This window comes from Pelobates fuscus, chromosome 9, assembly GCF_036172605.1.
Source record: "Pelobates fuscus isolate aPelFus1 chromosome 9, aPelFus1.pri, whole genome shotgun sequence".
NCBI classification, from domain to species: Eukaryota; Metazoa; Chordata; class Amphibia; order Anura; family Pelobatidae; genus Pelobates; species Pelobates fuscus.
The window spans coordinates 164961055-164986602 of NC_086325.1; the positions used below are offsets into that span (position 1 = coordinate 164961055).

The 25548-nt window shown below is 41.5% G+C and overlaps 1 protein-coding gene across 3 annotated transcripts in view; it reads left to right on the forward strand.

Moving 5' to 3' along the window:
• ABCA2 (ATP binding cassette subfamily A member 2) overlaps positions 1–25548 on the forward strand; it is a 123133-nt gene that overhangs the window by 25359 nt on the left and 72226 nt on the right. For 2 of the 3 annotated variants that reach the window (XM_063432964.1, XM_063432965.1), the window contains exons 2-6: positions 3006–3099; positions 19403–19514; positions 21278–21441; positions 21713–21834; positions 24295–24402. In XM_063432964.1, the coding sequence (XP_063289034.1) occupies positions 3006–3099; positions 19403–19514; positions 21278–21441; positions 21713–21834; positions 24295–24402 (600 nt within the window). Of the gene's footprint in view, positions 1–3005; positions 3115–19402; positions 19515–21277; positions 21442–21712; positions 21835–24294; positions 24403–25548 lie in introns of those variants that run through there. The other variant, XM_063432966.1, reaches the window with a different exon arrangement.

Below are 25548 nucleotides of genomic sequence, written 5' to 3' on the forward strand. Positions count from 1 at the left end.
GGCAGTCCCTCTCGGTAACACAAATCCCTTGTGATTTAGACTTTCACTAGGCGGGATTTTGATTAGATGCTTCTGTATTGATTTTCGTAAGGCTTGAAGCACAAAGGCCTTTCCTTTACTAACGATTTTCAATATGTCTACCTTTATATAGCACCGTAAGGTCTATATTTATCAAGGCTTCACTGCAGCATTCATTTCCATCATGGCCCTATTCATGTATTTACTATATCCGTGTGTGTTGGCATGTCTCTTTTGTCTTGTGTTTACTATGCCTCTCTATAGCACTGCAAGTGTCATATATATCTTTATATCGTGTCATGTCTGTGTATATTGTATGAGAATAAAAAAATATACCAAATAGAAAAAGGATCCTAGTTGACAAAAAGAGGGGGGAAATGGTAATTATCTCCTAAATAACTCTAAAACTGGCACACAAAAAAAGGCCACCAGAAAACCCCTTGTTGAAAAGCACAATATATATATATATATATATATATATATATATATATATATATATAAAGCTTAAAATGACCTCTCAATGCCGGGAGCTTATATAAAGGGGAAAGTACACAAAAAACAAATCAATAAATACGATAATTAAATAAAATAATAATTTTGTTTTTTTTAAATGTATTTATATATTTGTGCTTTTCCCTTTATACTAGCTCCTGGCATTGAGTGGGCATTTTTAAGCTTTATATATATATATATATATATATATAGTGTATTTATTGTATATATGTATATCCCCATAATACCCCGATTTTACTACATCCCTGTACAGTATCATATCTCGGGAGTTTAATGTGCACTGGCTTGTATAGTGTCATATGCCATATATATATTTACCTGTACAGTGTAACCTTTCCTATATTCACCTCTGTATAACACCAGAAGTCATATATTTACCTGTAAAGAATAATTATCACAGTATTTACCTTCATATAACACCACAAGTTCTAGATTCACTAAATCCTAGTATAGCATCATGTTTGGTGTTACGTTTTAAAGAGCCCTCCATGTTTTGTCTTTTAATATCCATACATGTATTTATGCATACAGAAAAAAATAATTGACTTTTGCTTGATTTATATGGAGAATTTCTGGCCTGCATTTTATTACTCCCTTGTCAATTCGTTCCGATTCCCACTTTAATTATTCTACCTGACAGCATTTTATCAACTTTACCATCACCCCTAAATTTACTGCGCTTTACAGGCTTAAAAACAAAGAAAAATTGCGCAGTAATTATTAACAACATATTTTTTTAAAAGTCTGCTATAGTGTATAAGAACTTGCTTTTGGATTTTCAGAAAGTGAAAATCGTTTTATTTTTGGAGAACAACCCTGATTCTGTTCACTAAGGCCATGCCGGTCACCGGTTGTTCTAACATCTCGTCTTATGTTGTCCACGGAATACGGAACATGTTTACTTGTGTCCAGTTTGATAGCTCTCTCCTGCTTTGCTGCAGTCCCTGTGTAAAGTGATTGATGCAGTTTTGCCCATGCCTCCCTCCGTCTGTTGCGTCAGCGGCCTGGGATTTCTCAATCATCAGAGTGCTGTATGTTTGTCTTGATTAATCCCTGGGGCTTGCGAAGTTGCTGTGGATTGCTGCTTCTAAATATTGGCCTAAATGAATCCGCATTGATCAAATAAAGGAGAGTAGAGATCACAGCGAGGGAGAGATGAGGGCCCAGTTGCAACGGATTTATTTTATCTTTTTTAATACGCATAGGGGCTTTTTCACTAAATATGTATTTGTGATCAATTGACAGGTGTTTCACGGACCAAATGGCATATATGTGATTAAAAAAAATTCCATATCCCTGTTATTTTATTGATATTTTGCTTCATTAACCCTAAATGTTACAATTTAGTTCGCTAAACTCTGAATTGTAAAAGCCAATTCATTTAGACTAAAATCAAGGGGGGTAGGGTGAAGAATCTCCAACTGATTATTTCAGCGTTAATTTTACAATTCAGAGTTTAGTGAACAAATCCCTTAAATAATCTTCATACAATGATCATACTTTTATTTAAGTCAGAACTCGGGGCATACCCCCCAAAATTGTTGAACAGTTTGACATTAGAGACTAGTTACATTTTTTTTTTTGAGTAAAACAGTTGAACTGAAACATGGCAGACTTTGAGAATTTCTCCAACTCAGTTATTTATGTGAAATGCATTTTAAATTCTTTAAAGTTCAACCTTGTATGTTATTCTCCTGCAATTTATGGCAATTTCACAACAGAAAATGTATAAATAATCAATACACACTTTGCATTCCTCTCATATTTTGTTGCAGCTGTCGCTGTACATTTTGTGCGAGCAAGGAGCAACTTATACATAAACTCAGAAAGAAATTGGCTTTCATTGTAGCCAAGCTTTCTATATTTTTGTTTGCTATTGTTTATGTGGGTTTTACTCAGTAAACAGTGGATCGGAATGTACTGAACAGGCATGTCAGATATACTGTTAAACTAGAGAATTTCCAATAGATATTAAATGGTTACTGCTTAATGTTGTGTTACTGTTGCATATAGTTTGTCCCTTCTGGGTCGGCTGTGTCAACAATGCCTTTTTAGAGAAAATGCTGCCTTTACACTGCTGCCTGTGAGGGACTTCCTGGATGCAGTCCTGCAAAGATTGCAGGACCGATGTTCAGGGTCTCCACGCTCTGAATGGAGGCGCTGAACACTCTCTATAGAGAAGCACTTAGTCAGTGCATTTATCTGAGGAGAAATTGTTTGTCACAGTGTGGCAATTTGCTGCGCATGCGCACTAGCCTCCAAATGTTTCCATATGATCACGATGAGCTTGGCTAAGACTAAAATCAAGTAAATCTGTTTTGGTGTTGCACACGAAGGCAGGACAGTAACGTAAAATAGTTAACAGAACACTATATGTTTGATATACATTATTATTATTATTATTTATAAAGCACCAACAAACTCCGCGGCGCTGAATGTCTATAATTAAACCACTATGTGTTCTTGGTTTGCAGTGGGTGCTGGCGTTTGAAATCTTCATTCCGTTGGTCCTGTTTTTCATCCTATTGGGGTTACGGCAGAAGAAACCCACAATCCCGGTGAAAGAAGGTACATTTTGAAAATGTTCACTTCCTCTCATTGACCCTATCAACAGCGAGGGCTTTAGAGAGGAGCAGTCACTTCTCAGGCGTTTTATTATTGTGTTTACGTATCGCTGTATTTAAAGAAACGCTAAAGTGTTAGCAATGTAAACCTGTATTTCTAATGCTATAGGATTCTGATCTGCAGGTAGTTTAACCCACCCCTCCCCAAGTCTAAACAAACATGGAAGGATGGGTTATACTCTGCTTTATTTTAGCGCTGCGATCCAGCCTCTGCAGCCGTTTGATCTCCCTCCCACAATGTCATGCAGACTCTACTCTTTCATCCAATCTAATGCTCCTCATAAAGAAAAACTGGGAATAAAAACTCACATGCGCGACTAGCACTGCGCTCCCCCACTCAAATGAAGGTTAGCTGTTAGAATCTAGTTGATTTGTATTCTTAAAGCGGAAGCACCTCTTGTGGAAGACAGCCTCTATAGGCTCTATATTTAAATCTTTAAAAGGCAACTATAGTCACCAGAACAACTACAGCTTATTGAATTTGTTCTGGTGAGTAGAATCATTACCTTCAGGCTTTTTGCTGTAAACACTGTCTTTTCAGAGAAAATGCAGTGTTTACATTACAGCCTAGTGATAACTTCACTGGCCACTCCTCAGATGGCTGCTAGAGATCCTTCCTGGGTCATGGCTGCCTAAAATGCATCCAAACATTCAGTGTCTCCTCCCTCTGCATGCAGACACTGAACTTTCCTCATAGAGATTCATTGATTCAATTAATCTGTATGAGGAGATGCTGATTGGCCAGGGCTGTGTTTGGCTTGTGCTGTCTCCTTGACAGTATCAGCCAATACAATGCTTTTTTCCTATGGGAAAGCGCTGTGGTTGGCTTTTGTTCAACACTTCTGATGATGTCAATCAAGCATGCAGTTTGGGGCAGAGCCAGCAGCTGCAGACTTGAACATAAGTACAATTTTACTATATTTAGGGTGACAAGGGATGTCAGGGGGGGCTAGATAGTGGTTTTAACACTGTAGGGTCAGGAATGCATGCTTGTGTTCCTGACCCTATAGTGCTCCTTTAATATCAGAATTTCCATATCTAATAAATGGCAATGCTTTACATTGCAAGGTTAAAACTAAATGACCATTGCGCCCAGACCACTTCATTGAGTTGAAGTAGTCTAGGTGCTTCAGTAGTCCTTTAATAGATGGGTGTTTATGAGGTCTGAAAATTAAATTAAATGTAGAATATTGCATATAGAGAAGAAGATAGATGTAAAAATGTTTTAATTTCTCCTCCGTTAAAGGGACACTATAGGCACCTAGACCACTTCTTCTCACCGAAGCGGTAAGCAATGTAAAACGTGTTTTAGAGAAACTTCCATGTTTACTGTGCAGGGCTATAAGGCTCCCTCTAGTGGCTCTCTACAAGACAGCCACTAGAGGCGCTTTCTGCTGTATCACGGATTTTGACTCTGTGAAACGACGCTGGATACTCTCCCACTCTGCCTGAGGATCGTCAGCATCCTCAAAATCCCCAAAGGAAGGCATTGATTCAATGCTTTACCATGGAGAAGGCCTAATTAGGCGCGTTAGGTTCACTCGGCACTCAGGTGGGTGAAAGAGAAGGTTATTTAGCCCTTTCAGTGCCACATGGGAGAGAGGTGGGGGACGAAGAAGGGGAAAGGCAGAGGAATATTTTGTGTTAGGAATACAACTTTGTATTATATACAAACAATGTTTGTCCTGGCTTTACGTTGTCTAGGTTGGATGATGATGTAACTTGCTAAATCTGTAATAAAATGTAAAAGAAAACAGAACATCTGATGAAAAAATGTTAATAAATATTATAGTTGATTTTCACTGATTTATTTAATATTGTAAATTCTACAGCAGCGACAGTTCCCCTTTAAATCAGTTTGACAATAGCAGATAAAATGTAAAGATTCGTATTTATTTATTTTTATTGGATTTTTTTTTAAACTGTGTAATGCTGGATTATTATTAAATCCAATATAACACCTCTAATTAGATAGGACGTCACCGAGAGGATAGCACGAACAGGAGCTCATTCAATAATCGCTGAAATGTAAAGGAGGGAAATCCAGTTTGTAAAATATAGGCTAAAATAGCCAAATTCTGACGATCGCCGAGCTTGAGATCAGCACTTTATGTTAAGATACGAAAGTATTCCAAGCATATCATTCATGGCATCATGGGTACAGCGAGAAGAAATATCACCAAGAAAAGTTTGGGAAAGGTGACCACATCGGATAAGAAGGCAACGTTAAATGGCCTCTGCTATTTAAAACATAAAGGAAACTTCTTAAAAAGGCACCACGGACTCGTTTGGGGCAAAGGGAGTCCACAAATTAAAGCCATGTATTGGCTGGAGAGATAACTGGGGGATAATGGGAGAGAGATAATTGGAGGTAATGGGAAAAAGATAACTAGGGGATAATGGGAGAGAGATAATTGGAGGTGATTGGAGAAAGATAACTAGGGGGTAATGGGAGAGAGATAATTGGAGGTGATGGAAGAAAGATAACTAGGGGGTAATGGGAGAGAGATAATTGGAGGTGATGGGAGAAAGATAACTAGGGGGTAATGGGAGAGAGATAATTGGATGTGATGGGAGAAAGATAACTAGGGGGTAATGGGAGAGAGATAATTGGATGTGATGGGAGAAAGATAACTAGGGGGTAATGGGAGAGAGATAATTGGAGGTGATGGAAGAAAGATAACTAGGGGGTAATGGGAGAGAGATAATTGGAGGTGATGGGAGAAAGATAACTGGGGGTAATGGGAGAGAGATAATTGGAGGTAATGGGAGAAAGATAACTAGGGGGTAATGGGAGAGAGATAATTGGAGGTGATTGGAGAAAGATAACTAGGGGGTAATGGGAGAGAGATAATTGGAGGTAATGGGAGAAAGATAACTGGGGGGTAATGGGAGAGAGATAATTGGAGGTGATGGGAGAAAGATAACTGGGGGTAATGGGAGAGAGATAATTGGAGGTAATGGGAAAAAGATAACTAGGGGATAATGGGAGAGAGATAATTGGAGGTGATTGGAGAAAGATAACTAGGGGGTAATGGGAGAGAGATAATTGGAGGTGATGGAAGAAAGATAACTAGGGGGTAATGGGAGAGAGATAATTGGAGGTGATGGGAGAAAGATAACTAGGGGGTAATGGGAGAGAGATAATTGGATGTGATGGGAGAAAGATAACTAGGGGGTAATGGGAGAGAGATAATTGGATGTGATGGGAGAAAGATAACTAGGGGGTAATGGGAGAGAGATAATTGGAGGTGATGGAAGAAAGATAACTAGGGGGTAATGGGAGAGAGATAATTGGAGGTGATGGGAGAAAGATAACTGGGGGTAATGGGAGAGAGATAATTGGAGGTAATGGGAGAAAGATAACTAGGGGGTAATGGGAGAGAGATAATTGGAGGTGATTGGAGAAAGATAACTAGGGGATAATGGGAGAGAGATAATTGGAGGTAATGGGAGAAAGATAACTGGGGGGTAATGGGAGAGAGATAATTGGAGGTGATGGGAGAAAGATAACTAGGGGGTAATGGGAGAGAGATAATTGGAGGTGATGGGAGAAAGATAACTAGGGGGTAATGGGAGAGAGATAATTGGAGGTGATTGGAGAAAGATAACTAGGGGGTAATGGGAGAGAGATAATTGGAGGTGATGGGAGAAAGATAACTAGGGGGTAATGGGAGAGAGATAATTGGAGGTGATTGGAGAAAGATAACTAGGGGGTAATGGGAGAGAGATAATTGGAGGTGATGGGAGAAAGATAACTAGGGGGTAATGGGAGAGAGATAATTGGAGGTGATTGGAGAAAGATAACTAGGGGGTAATGGGAGAGAGATAATTGGAGGTAATGGGAGAAAGATAACTGGGGGGTAATGGGAGAGAGATAATTGGAGGTGATGGGAGAAAGATAACTAGGGGGTAATGGGAGAGAGATAATTGGAGGTGATGGGAGAAAGATAACTAGGGGGTAATTGGAGAGAGATAATTGGAGGTGATGGGAGAAAGATAACTAGGGGGTAATGGGAGAGAGATAATTGGAGGTGATTGGAGAAAGATAACTAGGGGGTAATTGGAGAGAGATAATTGGAGGTGATGGGAGAAAGATAACTAGGGGGTAATGGGAGAGAGATAATTGGAGGTGATGGGAGAAAGATAACTAGGGGGTAATGGGAGAGAGATAATTGGAGGTGATGGGAGAAAGATAACTGGGGGTAATGGGAGAGAGATAATTGGAGGTGATTGGAGAAAGATAACTAGGGGGTAATGGGAGAGAGATAATTGGAGGTGATGGGAGAAAGATAACTAGGGGGTAATGGGAGAGAGATAATTGGAGGTGATGGGAGAAAGATAACTAGGGGGTAATGGGAGAGAGATAATTGGAGGTGATGGGAGAAAGATAACTAGGGGATAATGGGAGAGAGATAATTGGAGGTGATGGGAGAAAGATAACTAGGGGGTAATGGGAGAGAGATAATTGGAGGTGATGGGAGAAAGATAACTAGGGGGTGATGGGAGAGAGATAATTGGAGGTGATGGGAGAAAGATAACTGGGGGTAATGGGAGAGAGATAATTGGAGGTGATGGGAGAAAGATAACTAGGGGGTAATGGGAGAGAGATAATTGGAGGTGATGGGAGAAAGATAACTAGGGGGTAATGGGAGAGAGATAATTGGAGGTGATGGGAGAAAGATAACTAGGGGGTAATGGGAGAGAGATAATTGGAGGTGATGGGAGAAAGATAACTAGGGGGTAATGGGAGAGAGATAATTGGAGGTGATTGGAGAAAGATAACTAGGGGTAATGGGAGAGAGATAATTGGAGGTGATTGGAGAAAGATAACTAGGGGGTAATGGGAGAGAGATAATTGGAGGTGATGGGAGAAAGATAACTAGGGGGTAATGGGAGAGAGATAATTGGAGGTGATTGGAGAAAGATAACTAGGGGGTAATGGGAGAGAGATAATTGGAGGTGATTGGAGAAAGATAACTAGGGGGTAATGGGAGAGAGATAATTGGAGGTAATGGGAAAAAGATAACTAGGGGGTAATGGGAGAGAGATAATTGGAGGTAATGGGAAAAAGATAACTAGGGGGTAATGGGAGAGAGATAATTGGAGGTGATGGGAGAAAGATAACTAGGGGGTAATGGGAGAGAGATAATTGAAGGTGATTGGAGAAAGATAACTAGGGGGTAATGGGAGAGAGATAATTGGAGGTGATGGGAGAAAGATAACTAGGGGGTAATGGGAGAGAGATAATTGAAGGTGATTGGAGAAAGATAACTAGGGGGTAATGGGAGAGAGATAATTGGAGGTGATGGGAGAAAGATAACTAGGGGGTAATGGGAGAGAGATAATTGGAGGTGATGGGAGAAAGATAACTAGGGGGTAATGGGAGAGAGATAATTGGAGGTGATTGGAGAAAGATAACTAGGGGTAATGGGAGAGAGATAATTGGAGGTGATTGGAGAAAGATAACTAGGGGGTAATGGGAGAGAGATAATTGGAGGTGATGGGAGAAAGATAACTAGGGGGTAATGGGAGAGAGATAATTGGAGGTGATTGGAGAAAGATAACTAGGGGGTAATGGGAGAGAGATAATTGGAGGTGATTGGAGAAAGATAACTAGGGGGTAATGGGAGAGAGATAATTGGAGGTGATGGGAGAAAGATAACTAGGGGGTAATGGGAGAGAGATAATTGGAGGTAATGGGAGAAAGATAACTAGGGGGTAATGGGAGAGAGATAATTGGAGGTGATTGGAGAAAGATAACTAGGGGGTAATGGGAGAGAGATAATTGGAGGTAATGGGAGAAAGATAACTGGGGGGTAATGGGAGAGAGATAATTGGAGGTGATGGGAGAAAGATAACTGGGGGTAATGGGAGAGAGATAATTGGAGGTGATGGGAGAAAGATAACTAGGGGGTAATGGGAGAGAGATAATTGGAGGTGATTGGAGAAAGATAACTAGGGGGTAATGGGAGAGAGATAATTGGAGGTGATGGAAGAAAGATAACTAGGGGGTAATGGGAGAGAGATAATTGGAGGTGATGGGAGAAAGATAACTAGGGGGTAATGGGAGAGAGATAATTGGATGTGATGGGAGAAAGATAACTAGGGGGTAATGGGAGAGAGATAATTGGATGTGATGGGAGAAAGATAACTAGGGGGTAATGGGAGAGAGATAATTGGAGGTGATGGAAGAAAGATAACTAGGGGGTAATGGGAGAGAGATAATTGGAGGTGATGGGAGAAAGATAACTGGGGGTAATGGGAGAGAGATAATTGGAGGTAATGGGAGAAAGATAACTAGGGGGTAATGGGAGAGAGATAATTGGAGGTGATTGGAGAAAGATAACTAGGGGATAATGGGAGAGAGATAATTGGAGGTAATGGGAGAAAGATAACTGGGGGGTAATGGGAGAGAGATAATTGGAGGTGATGGGAGAAAGATAACTAGGGGGTAATGGGAGAGAGATAATTGGAGGTGATGGGAGAAAGATAACTAGGGGGTAATGGGAGAGAGATAATTGGAGGTGATTGGAGAAAGATAACTAGGGGGTAATGGGAGAGAGATAATTGGAGGTGATGGGAGAAAGATAACTAGGGGGTAATGGGAGAGAGATAATTGGAGGTGATTGGAGAAAGATAACTAGGGGGTAATGGGAGAGAGATAATTGGAGGTGATGGGAGAAAGATAACTAGGGGGTAATGGGAGAGAGATAATTGGAGGTGATTGGAGAAAGATAACTAGGGGGTAATGGGAGAGAGATAATTGGAGGTAATGGGAGAAAGATAACTGGGGGGTAATGGGAGAGAGATAATTGGAGGTGATGGGAGAAAGATAACTAGGGGGTAATGGGAGAGAGATAATTGGAGGTGATGGGAGAAAGATAACTAGGGGGTAATTGGAGAGAGATAATTGGAGGTGATGGGAGAAAGATAACTAGGGGGTAATGGGAGAGAGATAATTGGAGGTGATTGGAGAAAGATAACTAGGGGGTAATTGGAGAGAGATAATTGGAGGTGATGGGAGAAAGATAACTAGGGGGTAATGGGAGAGAGATAATTGGAGGTGATGGGAGAAAGATAACTAGGGGGTAATGGGAGAGAGATAATTGGAGGTGATGGGAGAAAGATAACTGGGGGTAATGGGAGAGAGATAATTGGAGGTGATTGGAGAAAGATAACTAGGGGGTAATGGGAGAGAGATAATTGGAGGTGATGGGAGAAAGATAACTAGGGGGTAATGGGAGAGAGATAATTGGAGGTGATGGGAGAAAGATAACTAGGGGGTAATGGGAGAGAGATAATTGGAGGTGATGGGAGAAAGATAACTAGGGGATAATGGGAGAGAGATAATTGGAGGTGATGGGAGAAAGATAACTAGGGGGTAATGGGAGAGAGATAATTGGAGGTGATGGGAGAAAGATAACTAGGGGGTGATGGGAGAGAGATAATTGGAGGTGATGGGAGAAAGATAACTGGGGGTAATGGGAGAGAGATAATTGGAGGTGATGGGAGAAAGATAACTAGGGGGTAATGGGAGAGAGATAATTGGAGGTGATGGGAGAAAGATAACTAGGGGGTAATGGGAGAGAGATAATTGGAGGTGATGGGAGAAAGATAACTAGGGGGTAATGGGAGAGAGATAATTGGAGGTGATGGGAGAAAGATAACTAGGGGGTAATGGGAGAGAGATAATTGGAGGTGATTGGAGAAAGATAACTAGGGGGTAATGGGAGAGAGATAATTGGAGGTGATTGGAGAAAGATAACTAGGGGGTAATGGGAGAGAGATAATTGGAGGTGATGGGAGAAAGATAACTAGGGGGTAATGGGAGAGAGATAATTGGAGGTGATTGGAGAAAGATAACTAGGGGGTAATGGGAGAGAGATAATTGGAGGTGATTGGAGAAAGATAACTAGGGGGTAATGGGAGAGAGATAATTGGAGGTAATGGGAAAAAGATAACTAGGGGGTAATGGGAGAGAGATAATTGGAGGTAATGGGAAAAAGATAACTAGGGGGTAATGGGAGAGAGATAATTGGAGGTGATGGGAGAAAGATAACTAGGGGGTAATGGGAGAGAGATAATTGAAGGTGATTGGAGAAAGATAACTAGGGGGTAATGGGAGAGAGATAATTGGAGGTGATGGGAGAAAGATAACTAGGGGGTAATGGGAGAGAGATAATTGAAGGTGATTGGAGAAAGATAACTAGGGGGTAATGGGAGAGAGATAATTGGAGGTGATGGGAGAAAGATAACTAGGGGGTAATGGGAGAGAGATAATTGGAGGTGATGGGAGAAAGATAACTAGGGGGTAATGGGAGAGAGATAATTGGAGGTGATTGGAGAAAGATAACTAGGGGGTAATGGGAGAGAGATAATTGGAGGTGATTGGAGAAAGATAACTAGGGGGTAATGGGAGAGAGATAATTGGAGGTGATGGGAGAAAGATAACTAGGGGGTAATGGGAGAGAGATAATTGGAGGTGATTGGAGAAAGATAACTAGGGGGTAATGGGAGAGAGATAATTGGAGGTGATTGGAGAAAGATAACTAGGGGGTAATGGGAGAGAGATAATTGGAGGTAATGGGAAAAAGATAACTAGGGGGTAATGGGAGAGAGATAATTGGAGGTGATGGGAGAAAGATAACTAGGGGGTAATGGGAGAGAGATAATTGAAGGTGATTGGAGAAAGATAACTAGGGGGTAATGGGAGAGAGATAATTGGAGGTGATGGGAGAAAGATAACTAGGGGGTAATGGGAGAGAGATAATTGAAGGTGATTGGAGAAAGATAACTAGGGGGTAATGGGAGAGAGATAATTGGAGGTGATGGGAGAAAGATAACTAGGGGGTAATGGGAGAGAGATAATTGGAGGTGATTGGAGAAAGATAACTAGGGGGTAATGGGAGAGAGATAATTGGAGGTGATGGGAGAAAGATAACTAGGGGGTAATGGGAGAGAGATAATTGGAGGTGATGGGAGAAAGATAACTAGGGGGTAATGGGAGAGAGATAATTGGAGGTGATGGGAGAAAGATAACTAGGGGGTAATGGGAGAGAGATAATTGAAGGTGATTGGAGAAAGATAACTAGGGGGTAATGGGAGAGAGATAATTGGAGGTGATGGGAGAAAGATAACTAGGGGGTAATGGGAGAGAGATAATTGAAGGTGATTGGAGAAAGATAACTAGGGGGTAATGGGAGAGAGATAATTGGAGGTGATGGGAGAAAGATAACTAGGGGGTAATGGGAGAGAGATAATTGGAGGTGATGGGAGAAAGATAACTAGGGGGTAATGGGAGAGAGATAATTGGAGGTGATGGGAGAAAGATAACTAGGGGGTAATGGGAGAGAGATATTTGGAGGTGATGGGAGAAAGATAACTAGGGGGTAATGGGAGAGAGATAATTGGAGGTGATTGGAGAAAGATAACTAGGGGGTAATGGGAGAGAGATAATTGGAGGTGATTGGAGAAAGATAACTAGGGGGTAATGGGAGAGAGATAATTGGAGGTGATTGGAGAAAGATAACTGGGGGATAATGGGAGAGGGATAATTGGAGGTGATGGGAGAAAGATAACTAGGGGGAAATGGGAGAGAGATAATTGGAGGTGATGGGAGAAAGATAACTAGGGGGTAATGGGAGAGAGATAATTGGAGGTGATGGGAGAAAGATAACTAGGGGGTAATGGGAGAGAGATAATTGGAGGTGATTGGAGAAAGATAACTAGGGGGTAATGGGGGAGAGATAATTGAGGAGTGATGGGGGATAACTGGGAATGATTGGAGAGAGATAATTGGAGGTGATGGGAGAAAGATAACTAGGGGGTAATGGGAGAGAGATAATTGGAGGTGATGGGAGAAAGATAACTAGGGGGTAATGGGAGAGAGATAATTGGAGGTGATTGGAGAAAGATAACTAGGGGGTAATGGCAGAGAGATAATTGGAGGTGATGGGAGAAAGATAACTAGGGGGTAATGGGAGAGAGATAATTGGAGGTGATGGGAGAAAGATAACTAGGGGGTAATGGGAGAGAGATAATTGGAGGTAATGGGAAAAAGATAACTAGGGGGTAATGGGAGAGAGATAATTGGAGGTGATGGGAGAAAGATAACTAGGGGGTAATGGGAGAGAGATAATTGGAGGTGATGGGAGAAAGATAACTAGGGGGTAATGGGAGAGAGATAATTGGAGGTGATGGGAGAAAGATAACTAGGGGGTAATGGGAGAGAGATAATTGGAGGTGATGGGAGAAAGATAACTAGGGGGTAATGGGAGAGAGATAATTGGAGGTGATTGGAGAAAGATAACTAGGGGGTAATGGGAGAGAGATAATTGGAGGTGATTGGAGAAAGATAACTAGGGGGTAATGGGAGAGAGATAATTGGAGGTGATTGGAGAAAGATAACTGGGGGATAATGGGAGAGGGATAATTGGAGGTGATGGGAGAAAGATAACTAGGGGGAAATGGGAGAGAGATAATTGGAGGTGATGGGAGAAAGATAACTAGGGGGTAATGGGAGAGAGATAATTGGAGGTGATGGGAGAAAGATAACTAGGGGGTAATGGGAGAGAGATAATTGGAGGTGATTGGAGAAAGATAACTATGGGGTAATGGGGGAGAGATAATTGAGGAGTGATGGGGGATAACTGGGAATGATTGGAGAGAGATAATTGGAGGTGATGGGAGAAAGATAACTAGGGGGTAATGGGAGAGAGATAATTGGAGGTGATGGGAGAAAGATAACTAGGGGGTAATGGGAGAGAGATAATTGGAGGTGATGGGAGAAAGATAACTAGGGGGTAATGGGAGAGAGATAATTGGAGGTGATGGGAGAAAGATAACTAGGGGGTAATGGGAGAGAGATAATTGGAGGTGATGGGAGAAAGATAACTAGGGGGTAATGGGAGAGAGATAATTGGAGGTGATGGGAGAAAGATAACTAGGGGGAAATGGGGGAGAGATAATTGGGGAGTGATGGGGGATAACTGGGAATGATTGGAGAGGACTAGGGAGGAGGTGGATGTATTTATACAATTCTCAGAGGTCTGCTTTCTGTCCATTCTCCCATGAGGGACACGGCTAACCCATTGATTAATGCTGCTTAGATCAGGAAAATTAAATGTAATCTAATGAGTCATCAAAAATATATATAAATAAATATATTTAAAAAAAATATACAGTATTTTCAAATAATTTCTAAAAGCCTTTCTGGCACTGTGTGCAAAGCCAAGAAGATATATATATCTCCTCGCCTTTTGGCATCTTTGCACATCCAGGGTTATTTATTAACACTATTTCTCACGGCTGTGAATAGGTTTTAGATTTTAAAAGGTTTTGTCTGTCACCCTTCTCAATTTTTCCTTTTTAGATCATTGAGCTGAATGAGGTCTAAAAAGGTTTTTTTTTGAACTTCATTTAATTTCTATAGATTGTCACTGACTATTTCTCAATTTTAATCTGATTTAATTTATCATTTTAATTTCTCTATGCTCAATAGCTAAAATCAATCCGTGACAGGCAAAATCCGATCTCTAATGAAATGACAATCCGGGATTATAGCAGGACATTTTTATTTTTGTTTTATTTTAACCCATCAAGTGAAATAAACTAGTTTCCAACGCTTTTTACATGTCACCTGTTCTGTTTCTCAAATATCTTTCCCGATCAACCACCTTTACATTGCAAAATAAAACAGGACGTAAAGAAAGTAAATTGTAACTGTTGTTTAATATTGACATTTCTCAGAATGTTTTGATCTCCCCTTGAAAAACCAGTGGTCAGATGCAGCTGTTTCCTGAGATGTCTCAATTTGTCTGTCGCTTTAATAGACGATTAAAGAGAAACTGACATGTTAGTGGGGAGAAACCACAATAAAACGTGAAAAACACAAAGTTTCAATGATGCATGTGGGATTGTAAAATTGCAAACAGCCCCGTATGTTGGTACTGTTTTTCCATTCACCTTTCTGCCACTTAATTGAACCAGAGGATCATTCCACGGACTAAAGTAATCTCCATGTTTAGGAATCTGAAAATTCAGAGTGAAATTACATAAAAGTATCTATATATTGTGATGATGTCCTGGATTAAAAAATGTAAACTATAGCAGTTTCCCTTTATATGTAAAATAGCAAGAGTCTCCTCCCCCGCGGAGCACTGAGAGGAGGTAGTATGACATCACATTCTCTCAGTGCTGCTGCTCACAAGAGCAAAGGAAACCGTCAAAATGTTGAGTTTAGGGGTCCACTCCGTGGCAATCCAGTTTCTATTTTAATGTCTCTAATAGTACCGCAGAGTTACTGGGATAAAAATGGCTCTGCCCCTCACCGCCCCTGCTTTTCTGGATCTTATACCAGAGTACTGCCCCTTCATTCCCGATGGCACTGCCCCCAACATTACTACAGATGAACCATTTGGCACAGCAATATAGAACTGCTCGAGCTACAATGAGGTGTCAGACCTCAGAATCAGGGTGATACATTAAAAGATACAATCTACGCGGCAAACTTACAATCCTAACCGCCAATAAGAATGATTTATTATTTGTTTCTAATTTGAAAAATAAAATTTAAAGCGTGATTGTTTTTTGTTTTTTTTTTAATTATCCCTAATTATAATTCAGTATATTTTGGGCAACATTTTTAAATAACTTGAGACTACAACTAGGAAACGAGAAGTGAGAAAAATGTCTTATTACATTGCCACGTTGTCCGTTACTGTGTCAAAGATTTATTTTTAAAGTTTGATCCATCCGCACATTGCATGTGTCTCGTGAAATGATGGTCATTTTGTCACTGGATGTTTACATTTGTAAAATATTATTATTTCATTTGTGAAGTACTGTTTATTTTTTTTTAATTTTTATTTGTATTTTTTTTCCTCATATTTTTTTACTTTTCGTTCCACATCATCATTGCCTGACTCCACACCGCATGCTGCAGTTTGTAAGTTGTCCAGCAAAGCATTCTGGGATCATTCTGTGCCGGCCATTTACCAAAACCTCGCTCTATCTAACTTTTCTTTTTGGCTCCGTGTTAAGTAGACTTTGTGATCTGAACGAGAGCAGTATTGAATAAGAGCTCAGTTGTATACGCAGAGCAGGTTAATTTTGATATTTCGATCCCTCATTTGCGAGGCAGCTGTACCAACGAGGGATTTGCAGTAAACCTATTTATTTTGCTGCAATTGCTGCAGACAAGACAAAGACATCATCAGATTTTGAAAGCTATTTTAGATCTACTCCCCCATTGAAAAATGCTTAAATAAATGCATGTTTTCATTCGGGCATTTATACTAAATTGTTAAATTGGTTGGGTTTTGTTTTGCTTTTTTCCAATAAAACATATTTGTATTAAGTATAGTGCAAGGCACATTTGAAGAAATGATTGATGTTTGCAGCAAACGTGAACACTTTGTGGCTGAGCCTTAGTTAACATGTCTTTACTTTGTCTAGATCCCGTTAGTCAAATGGTCATCCTCTTAGATTAACACCCATCCCAGAGTGTCTCATAGCAGTCAGATTTTAACTTATTAGTTTAGCTAGTAGAGAGAGACAATGGGACTTTTTTACACAAATTAACAGAGCAGAACACAAGAAACAATCTTGATGAAATTGGCATTTTATAAAAAGAATTTAATAAAACGTGCTATTCTGTTAAAAACATTTTAAAACATATCTTCAATGAAGGGGCTTTTCCCTTTTAACTTTCCATTTCAATCTAAGGCTCTGCCGTATTGGCCAAGTTAAATGTCAGCAGTAATTGGCTTGACTAAATGCTATGACATTTTAAAGAGGGTTCAGACAGTGTAGTCTGTGTAGTCTATATCACTGATTGATTTTTTTTGGCCTGCTAACCGCGTTCTCTCGATACTTGCAAGATCTGGCACTTGGGTGATCAGTATTAACCAACCTCTCTTATATGGACAGATATGCTAGCATACACAAGGTAGAGCAATCGTTGTAGCAAGCTTTGCATATCACTGCGTTGGTGTGGCAAGCTCTGCGTATCACTGCGTTGGTGTGGCAAGCTCTGCGTATCACTGCGTTGGTGTGGCAAGCTCTGCATATCACAGCATTGGTATGGAAAGCTCTGCATATCACTGCGTTGATGTGGGAAGCTTTGCAATCACTGCGTTGGTATGGCAAGCTCTGCGTATCACTGCGTTGGTGTGGCAAGCTCTGCATATCACTGCGTTGGTGTGGCAAGCTCTGCCTATCACTGCGTTGGTGTGGCAAGCTCTGCGTATCACTGCGTTGGTGTGGCAAGCTCTGCGTATCACTGCGTTGGTGTGGCAAGCTCTGCGTATCACTGCTTTGGTGTGGCAAGCTCTGCGTATCACTGCTTTGGTGTGGCAAGCTCTGCGTATCACTGCGTTGGTGTGGCAAACTCTGTATCTCACTGCGTTGGTGTGGAAAGCTCTGCCTATTACTGCATTGGTGTGGCAAGCTCTGCAAATCATTGTGCATTAACTTAATATTTTTAATTACTGGTGTTTCCTTCAAGGGAAACTGTTTAAATAGCTATTGAAAAAAAATAGTTCTACAACCCTGCCCATTACTGGGTCACAAAGGCTAGCTAACACGGAGTCTATAATATTTATTTTCCTACTTGCAATAACAATTGGTGGAGGGTTTCTTCTTGGGACATGTAAACCAAACATTAATTCTTCTCTTCCGCCGTGTAAAATGCGCTGTCACCTCTCTCCATGAAGGCTGGTGGATTTAATACTTCATCATTGGTTTCAAGACCCATGGGTTATACAATTGTGGTATTTGGAGTGCTCAGATCCCATAGAGCCACAAAATGGCTTGGAGGAAAAAAACACAAACAAGGGCTTGGGGGCAAACAGAAGGGATAGTGGGACACAGAGACATGCAGAGGTGCTGGGGGAGAAAGTAATACACAGACCATCGGAGGGAGGGAAGAAAGAGACAAACAGAAGGACTGGGGGGGACATTGACAATGTGCTTGGGGGGGAGCAGACACAGAAAAGGGCTGGGGGAACAAGAAACACACAAAAGGGACTTGGGGAGAAAGAGACACAAATGGGGCTGAGGAAGGGGAGAAAAGACTCACAAGTGCTAGGGGGAGAAAGAGACACAAAAAGGTAGGTGGTGTGGTGGGAAGAGTCACACAGAGGGGCTGGGGGGAGAAAGAGACACACATGGGAACTGGGGGGAGTAAGAGACACACAAAGGGGCTTGGAGAAGTAAGTATGGAGACAAGGGGTGTTAGAACAAAAGGAGGTAAGACATTCAAACCGGGCATTAAGACACACAGCTAAAGATGCATTTTTTTGCCAGGGGCGGGCTGAGGCGGCAAACTGTATCTTCACCTGTGTATCCAATAATCCTTGCACTGGCCCTATACTTAGTATAGTACATTATTTAGAAGTGGGTTGTAAAAATAAGTATTTTGGAAATTTCTGCCCACTGTGACTTGAGTTGAAGGAACTTGGGATTTTAGGGAATTGGAATGAACATAGCGCAATTACTTCTCTATAGAGCATGCCATGTTTCTTTTCAACTATGTGAATTAAGAACCCTGAAATTTATACTTAAACCTTCAGAGTAAACAAACAAGAAAATTAAGTCTGTATTTTTGAAGCCAGGTTCTTCATGGTGAAAGGGAGGACCAAACGGTCTAATTGAATAATAATATAGGCTACTTTAATTGTTGCATTTCACATCAATTGCTTGATGGGCTCATCAAATAATGTCCTCTCTGTCCCAAGGAGGCCTGCTTATCCTCTGTTTAACCATTCTACTTCTGTCAAATTATGTTTCTAGCTCCCTCGCTTATCTGGCATAAAGGAAAAATAACTGAATCGTTTATGTCTCTGATTTTTTTATGTCTCTGTTCTGTAATACATTTATGCCCCAGTACCTCATGTTCTGTATGTCTGCTTTTGTTTTTTTTCAGTGTTTTCCTCTGCTGGACCTTCATTTTCCACTGTTCGACATCTCATGTGAATTTATATCTGTTGTCGCTTTGTCTCTCTTTGTACGTTCTATGTATTTGTCATCTTGTGTACAGTTGTATTCTCCCAACCCCAAGAGTTCAATGTTTCATCTGGTCTCCATCTCCCTTTCCAGTCCAGACTCTTTAATTATCCTTGTGTTTCTCTCCTTTTAACGTTCTACTACCTCCTTCTATTCACATTTAAAATTTTGGCCTGATACTCAGGAGACTCATTGTTCGCTAACCAATATCCCCTCTCGTCTTCCTTCCAAACCCACAGCTTTCTACACAGCTGCTCCATTGACCTCAGCTGGGATTTTACCTGTTATGCAATCTCTGTGTCCCGATGGTCAAAGGGACGAGTTTGGTTTTCTACAATATACAAATTCACAGTGAGTAACATTCTCTGAATTAATCTCTGCTAATATAAACTCTCTTTTGGACTGCAAACGCCTTCACGATCTGAATTGGCAAGTGACCTCAAAGCCAAGATCTCCTTGTGATCAACCTTTCTATATTTAACCACTGCTACGTGACATCGGAAGGATATTTGTAAAGATGTGTTATCCTAATGTCAAGTAGCAAGGTTGTCATCAAACCACCAAAACACACGTGAATAAACAACCTAGACCTACTGCAATAGTAACATTAAAAGGAAACATTGACTTATAATTAATTATAATTTTTTTAGCACTTACAGGAAACTTTATAAACAGTTCCATTAAATGCCATATTAATTAATAATGAACAAGGATCTGGTGTTAGATGGAGCAGGCTGGGTAACGAGTGCATTATCCATCAGCAATGTAAAATATAAGTATAACATATGTTTAACGTTGCCCAGTTTGCAAATCATTACAAATAGACTATCAACGTTTTCTTTAACTCACAATTTGTAATCACAATTTGTAGGTAAATGGTGTCAACCCTCTCAATTTGAGAAGCATAGTAACTAGCGCCACCTGCTGGTTAGTCTGAGAGCAGTTTGAGGGATGAGTTTGCTGTACTTACCAATAAGTGGTTACATTCATTTTCAATTAATAGAGAGATTCTCCTATTAAAGAAACGTGGGGGCAAGAGGCAAGGATTTTAAAAGTTTGAGCGATTTTTACCTTCGTTCAAATATGATTCTCTGGGGTCCATTTATTGAAGTGGGAAGTCTCTCTTGAAATTGAGAATAGGACTCTATGAAATGAAATACAATGTGTCGGATATGTCATACTCTTTTTATAAGAGTAATTTGGGGACTAGAATAGAATGTAGCCAGATATTTCCACTGGATGCAGGGTTCTGTGATGTTTTCATAACCGTGAAACATGGCTGGTCATCATTTACTGTGTTTTCAATATCCTGGCCAGTGTTCGACATGATGAACAGAACCATCGAATGTGCAATGTGTTTAACTGACCAGAGCGCACTCAGCTGACTAGTTCCTGTCACTGCCCACTGTCTTGGACAGCTCGGTCAGTGCACTCTGTGTTGGACAGCTCTGGTCAGTTCACTCAGTGTTGGACAGCCCTGGTCAGTGCAATCTGTGTTGGACAGCACCGGTCACTGCTCACCGTGTTGGACAGCACTGATCAGTGCAATCTGTGTTGGACAGCACCGGTCAGTGCAATCTGTGTTGGACAGCTCCGGTCACTGCTCACTGTGTTGTACAGCTCCGGTCACTGCTCACAGTGTTGAACAGCATCGGTCACTTCAATCTGTGTTGGACAGCCCTGGTCAGTGCAATCTGTGTTGGACAGCTCCGGTCAGGTCACTCTGTGTTGGACAGCTCCGGTCAGGTCACTCTGTGTTGGACAGCTCCGGTCAGGTCACTCTGTGTTGGACAGCTCCGGTCAGGTCACTCTGTGTTGGACAGCTCCGGTCAGTTCACTCTGTGTTGGACAGCACCGGTCAGTGCATTAGGAGTTGGACAGCTCTGGTCAGTGCAATCTGTGTTGGACAGCACTGGTCCGTGCACTCTTTTTGGACAGCACCAGTCACTGCTCACTGTGTTGGACAGCTCTGGTCAGTGCATTCTGTGTTGGATAGCACCGGTTTGTGTGCCTAGATCATGTTGTGATGTCCAGTTTGCCCGTTTCTGGATGTGTCTTTTCTTCTGGTTATGGAGTATAATAAAAAGATGAACATGTCGTTTACCATATTTCAGAGTTACCCAGCTATTGGAGAGAATAAATGAAGTGGCTGAAGAGAGCAACCTATTTGATACAGACAGACCTGGTCTAGCAGAAGAGTTGGAGTCTCTGAAACATCACGTGGAGTCTCTTAGTAGTGATCCCAGCTCACTGGAAAACCATTTTTATAGCCAACCAGGTAACACATGGCCTGAAATACTCTGCTGACCAAGTTAATCTTATTCTGCATGATTACTAACCGCCTGTTTGGCACATACAGTAAGTAGCCATTCCATGTGACCTTCTAAAAATGTCCTCTGGCTACTGAACACTAGCCCTCCTAGCAGTTAGAAACCTTTGATGAAACATTTAAAAGCCCTACTATTATTAACCTGATTGCCAGAATGTTTCAACCATGTTCTACCCTAGAATTGGAACTAACAGCACTATTCTCCCTTTCTCTGACTCAGGGTTCAAGCTGGACTCGGTGGTGAAGAACAGAACAGCTTTCCACGAGTTTCTAAGCCAAAACCTGTCCCTCCCAGAGAACATTGTGGATTTTCTGGCTGGGTCCACCATCAATCCTAAGGAGGTATAAACCAGACAGTGAATGTTCTGTCCTGCCTACAGACTGACAACTGCTGGACATATTTTGGGTTATGGAGATTCATAAACTGAAATAGATAAAAGTCAAACTGTTCTCTTTAAATGAGCGCGATTATTTAGTCATACGTTGTGTTGTCTTCTACAAAAGGGGAAGCAAGAATACTAATGGTCCCAAAATTAGCTAGTAAAGTTGGGTGTGTTTTTTTTATTTATTTTTTGGTGATCTCATCATTTACCATAAGATTCAGTCTTCTGATAATTACCACATAATTTGAATAAAGAGTTGTTTATCACCCATTAAAGGGACACTATTGGCTCAAAACAATTTTAGCATAATTAAGAAGTTATGGTTTATGTATGATGCCCTTGCAGTCCTAAATTCTCTGCCATTTAGGAGTTAAATCACTTTGTTTATACAGCCCTAGTCACACCTCCCTGTATGTGACTTACACAGCCGTCCTAAACACATCCTGTAAAGAGAGATCTACGTTTTAAACTTCTTTTATTGTACAGTCTGTTTAATTTAGAATTCCTTATCTCATGTGCTGTTAAGCCTGCAGGAGCATCCTGTGTGTGATTCATTAACAAAGCAGGCGATAAGAACTTCTAAAGTACTTGGACCCATTCTCTTTAATATTTTTATTAGTGATATTGCACAAGGTCTTGATGGTAAGGTATGTCTTTTTGCTGATGATACTAAGATATGTAACAGGGTTGATGTTCCAGGAGGGATAAGCCAAATGGCAAATGATTTAGGTAAACTAGAAAAATGGTCAGAGTTGCGGCAACTGACATTTAATGTGGATAAGTGCAAGACAATGCATCTTGGATTTATAAATCCAAGGGCAGAGTACAGAATATTTGATAGAGTCCTAACCTCAACATCTGAGGAAAGGGATTTAGGGGTGATTATTACTGATGACTTAAAGGTAGGCAGACAATATAATAAAGCATCTGGAAATGCTAGCAGAATGCTTGGTTGTGTAGGGAGATTGATTAGCAGTAGAAAGAGGGAAGTGCTCATGCCATTGTACAGAACACTGGTGAGACCTCACTTGGAGTATTGTACGCAGTACTGGAGACCGTATCTCCAGAAGGATATTGATACTTTAGAGAGAGTTCAGAGAAGGGCTACTAAACTGGTTCATGGATTGCAGAATAAAACTTACCAGGAAAGGTTAAAGGATTGATTTAGATCCAATTTGATCTTTGTTATATTCAGGGGAACCCAAATTGTTTTCAAGTGCACTTGGAGAAGCGTGATTTCGACACCAGACTCGTGTTTGTTATCAAAATAAGCCTCTGACCTTTATTTTGTCAGTTGTGTTTCTATACATTAAAAAGTTAGTGCTTACATGCAAATACTCAAAGAACAGTAGTAGGAAGGGAGTGAAAGGGTGAAGGGAGTACAGATAAGACATAGGGATGAACGTCATGTACATATAACAGATAAGTTCCAGGATAGAGAAGGAACAGACTGATTTAGGAGAGACAGCTCAGGTGGGGGCTATCTGCTCCCGGAACTAGACATATATGGTCTTAAGTGTCGTTTTAAGCATTAAGCATTTCCTGAGTCCAAGTTAGCCAATTTTAACATAGGACATCTAATATGACACCTATAAGCTTGAGCCTTGGAATCAAAGTTAATTCTTTCACAGGATCTTAACATGTATAGCTTGAAGGAAGACGAGATAGGGGGGATGTGATAGAAACATTTAAATACAGTAAAGGAGGAGACTATATTTAAAAGAAGAAAAACTACCACAACAAGAGGACATAGACTTAAATTAGAGGGGCAAAGGTTTAAAAATTAATATCAGGAAGTATTACTTTACTGAGAGAGTAGTGGATGCATGGAATAGTCTTCCAGCTGAAGCGGTAGATGTTAACACAGTGAAGGAGTTTAAGCATGCGTGGGATAGGCATAAGGTTATCCTAACTATAAGATAAGGCCAGGGACTAATGAAAGTGTTTAGAAAATTGGGCAGACTAGATGGGCCGAATGGTTCTTATCTGCCGTCACATTCTATGTTTCTATGTAAAGTGAACACACTATGCTATAAGATCTGATTGAAAATTAAACCATTTTTTCATGTGTGAGTTACATCTAGAGGTGGTGTGGCTCGGGCTGCATTAACAGAAACCACCTGTGTTCCTTGATCTGCATTGTTCTATTAAACAGAAACAAAAGTGATTGTGTTGGAGAGACGTAAGCAGTGAGATTGCAGGGGCATGATATATACACCAAAACTGCTTCATTGTAGTAAAATTGTTTTGGAGCATAGATTGTCCCTTTAGGTGCATCCATCATGATGGAGATTAGTAGCCTGAAAGTGAGGTGTATTTACTGTTCATTATGTATACTCCACAACACTGTAGGGTTTGTAGTTTGTAGTGAATGCCATATATAGTCCATAGTGTAACTTACCTGCTCTTCCCTCCACAGGTCTACCATCTATTTTTTAGCTCCTCGTATCTATCTCCAGAAGATGTGTCTTGGAGAAGTCCATGGGATGCGGCCACCACTGCTGGAGAACAGATCTTTAGTCGTCATGTAAGATTTTTATGTTTACCACATTGTAGCCCAAATCTGTAGTATTTCTGTTATTGTTTTATGCTCTGCATGTTTAGGTAAGCTTATTAGTCTGTTAACTATGTTACGTTAACTTGTGTCATTTTGGTTTTGTCACATGTTATGATTGATAAAATTAGTATTTAATTTTTTTGGACAGAAAAGGATCTCATAATAGGGAGACACCATACAAATCACAATAAATAAGTCATTCTTGGGGCAGGGCCTGGCCGCCGGCCGGATCAAACATGCTTTGTCTGAGCTCCTGCCTCGGAGCTGGAAAATCGGAGCTTACCGCGGGCCATGGGCACACACCAGCCTGAAACTGCGAGCACAACATCACCCAGGCGATGGCGATTCAAGGGATACCCGATAGGACCCCCAAAGGCACCAAAGTCACCCGATCGAGGCCTGAGGCCTACAGGCTTGAGCTCGGGTGAGACGGCCGCTCACCCAGTTCTCTGGCCGGCGGTCTGCCACCCCCCCTCTGGGTCGGAGGGGTCATCCCGGTGCCCACGGGCAACCACCACCGCATACAGCTACATCTCCACTCTGGCCGAGCACTGTGGAACGGACGGCGCGCACCAAGATGGCCGACCAACAGCTATACGGCATAACCACGAGCAGCGCACAAACGAGTCTGGCTGTTACCTCGTGGCGGAGAACTGCTGCGGCTCCCTCACCAAGCCCACCTGGTGACATCTGTGCTAACGACGGAGGGGAATGCGGGGATAGAGGGAGAGCGGGGGAAGGACGGGACCTCCCTGGGCACTCCCCATCAGGCAACGATGCTGGCACACATAATGGGCGCACCTGGGCTGAAGACCGCCGGGGATGGAACCCAAGAGCACCGACTGCTTATGCTGAATATCCGACGCCGCAAGCGGCGATCAACAGCTAGGACACACAGCAGCCCCCCATAGGGGAAGAACTCTGCCTCCCACGTGAGTTACCTGGTTCGCGGACCTGAGGTGCAGGCCTTCACACAAGCCCAGGGCTATAGGGGGGACTTGACCAGACCCTACCCCGCATCCCCTGCATTTTCCCACACACCCAAACCTGAGATGTGACACGGGCTGGGCTGGGACTTAACACCCCAAAAGCATAGAATGACGACGGGTCTGCCCA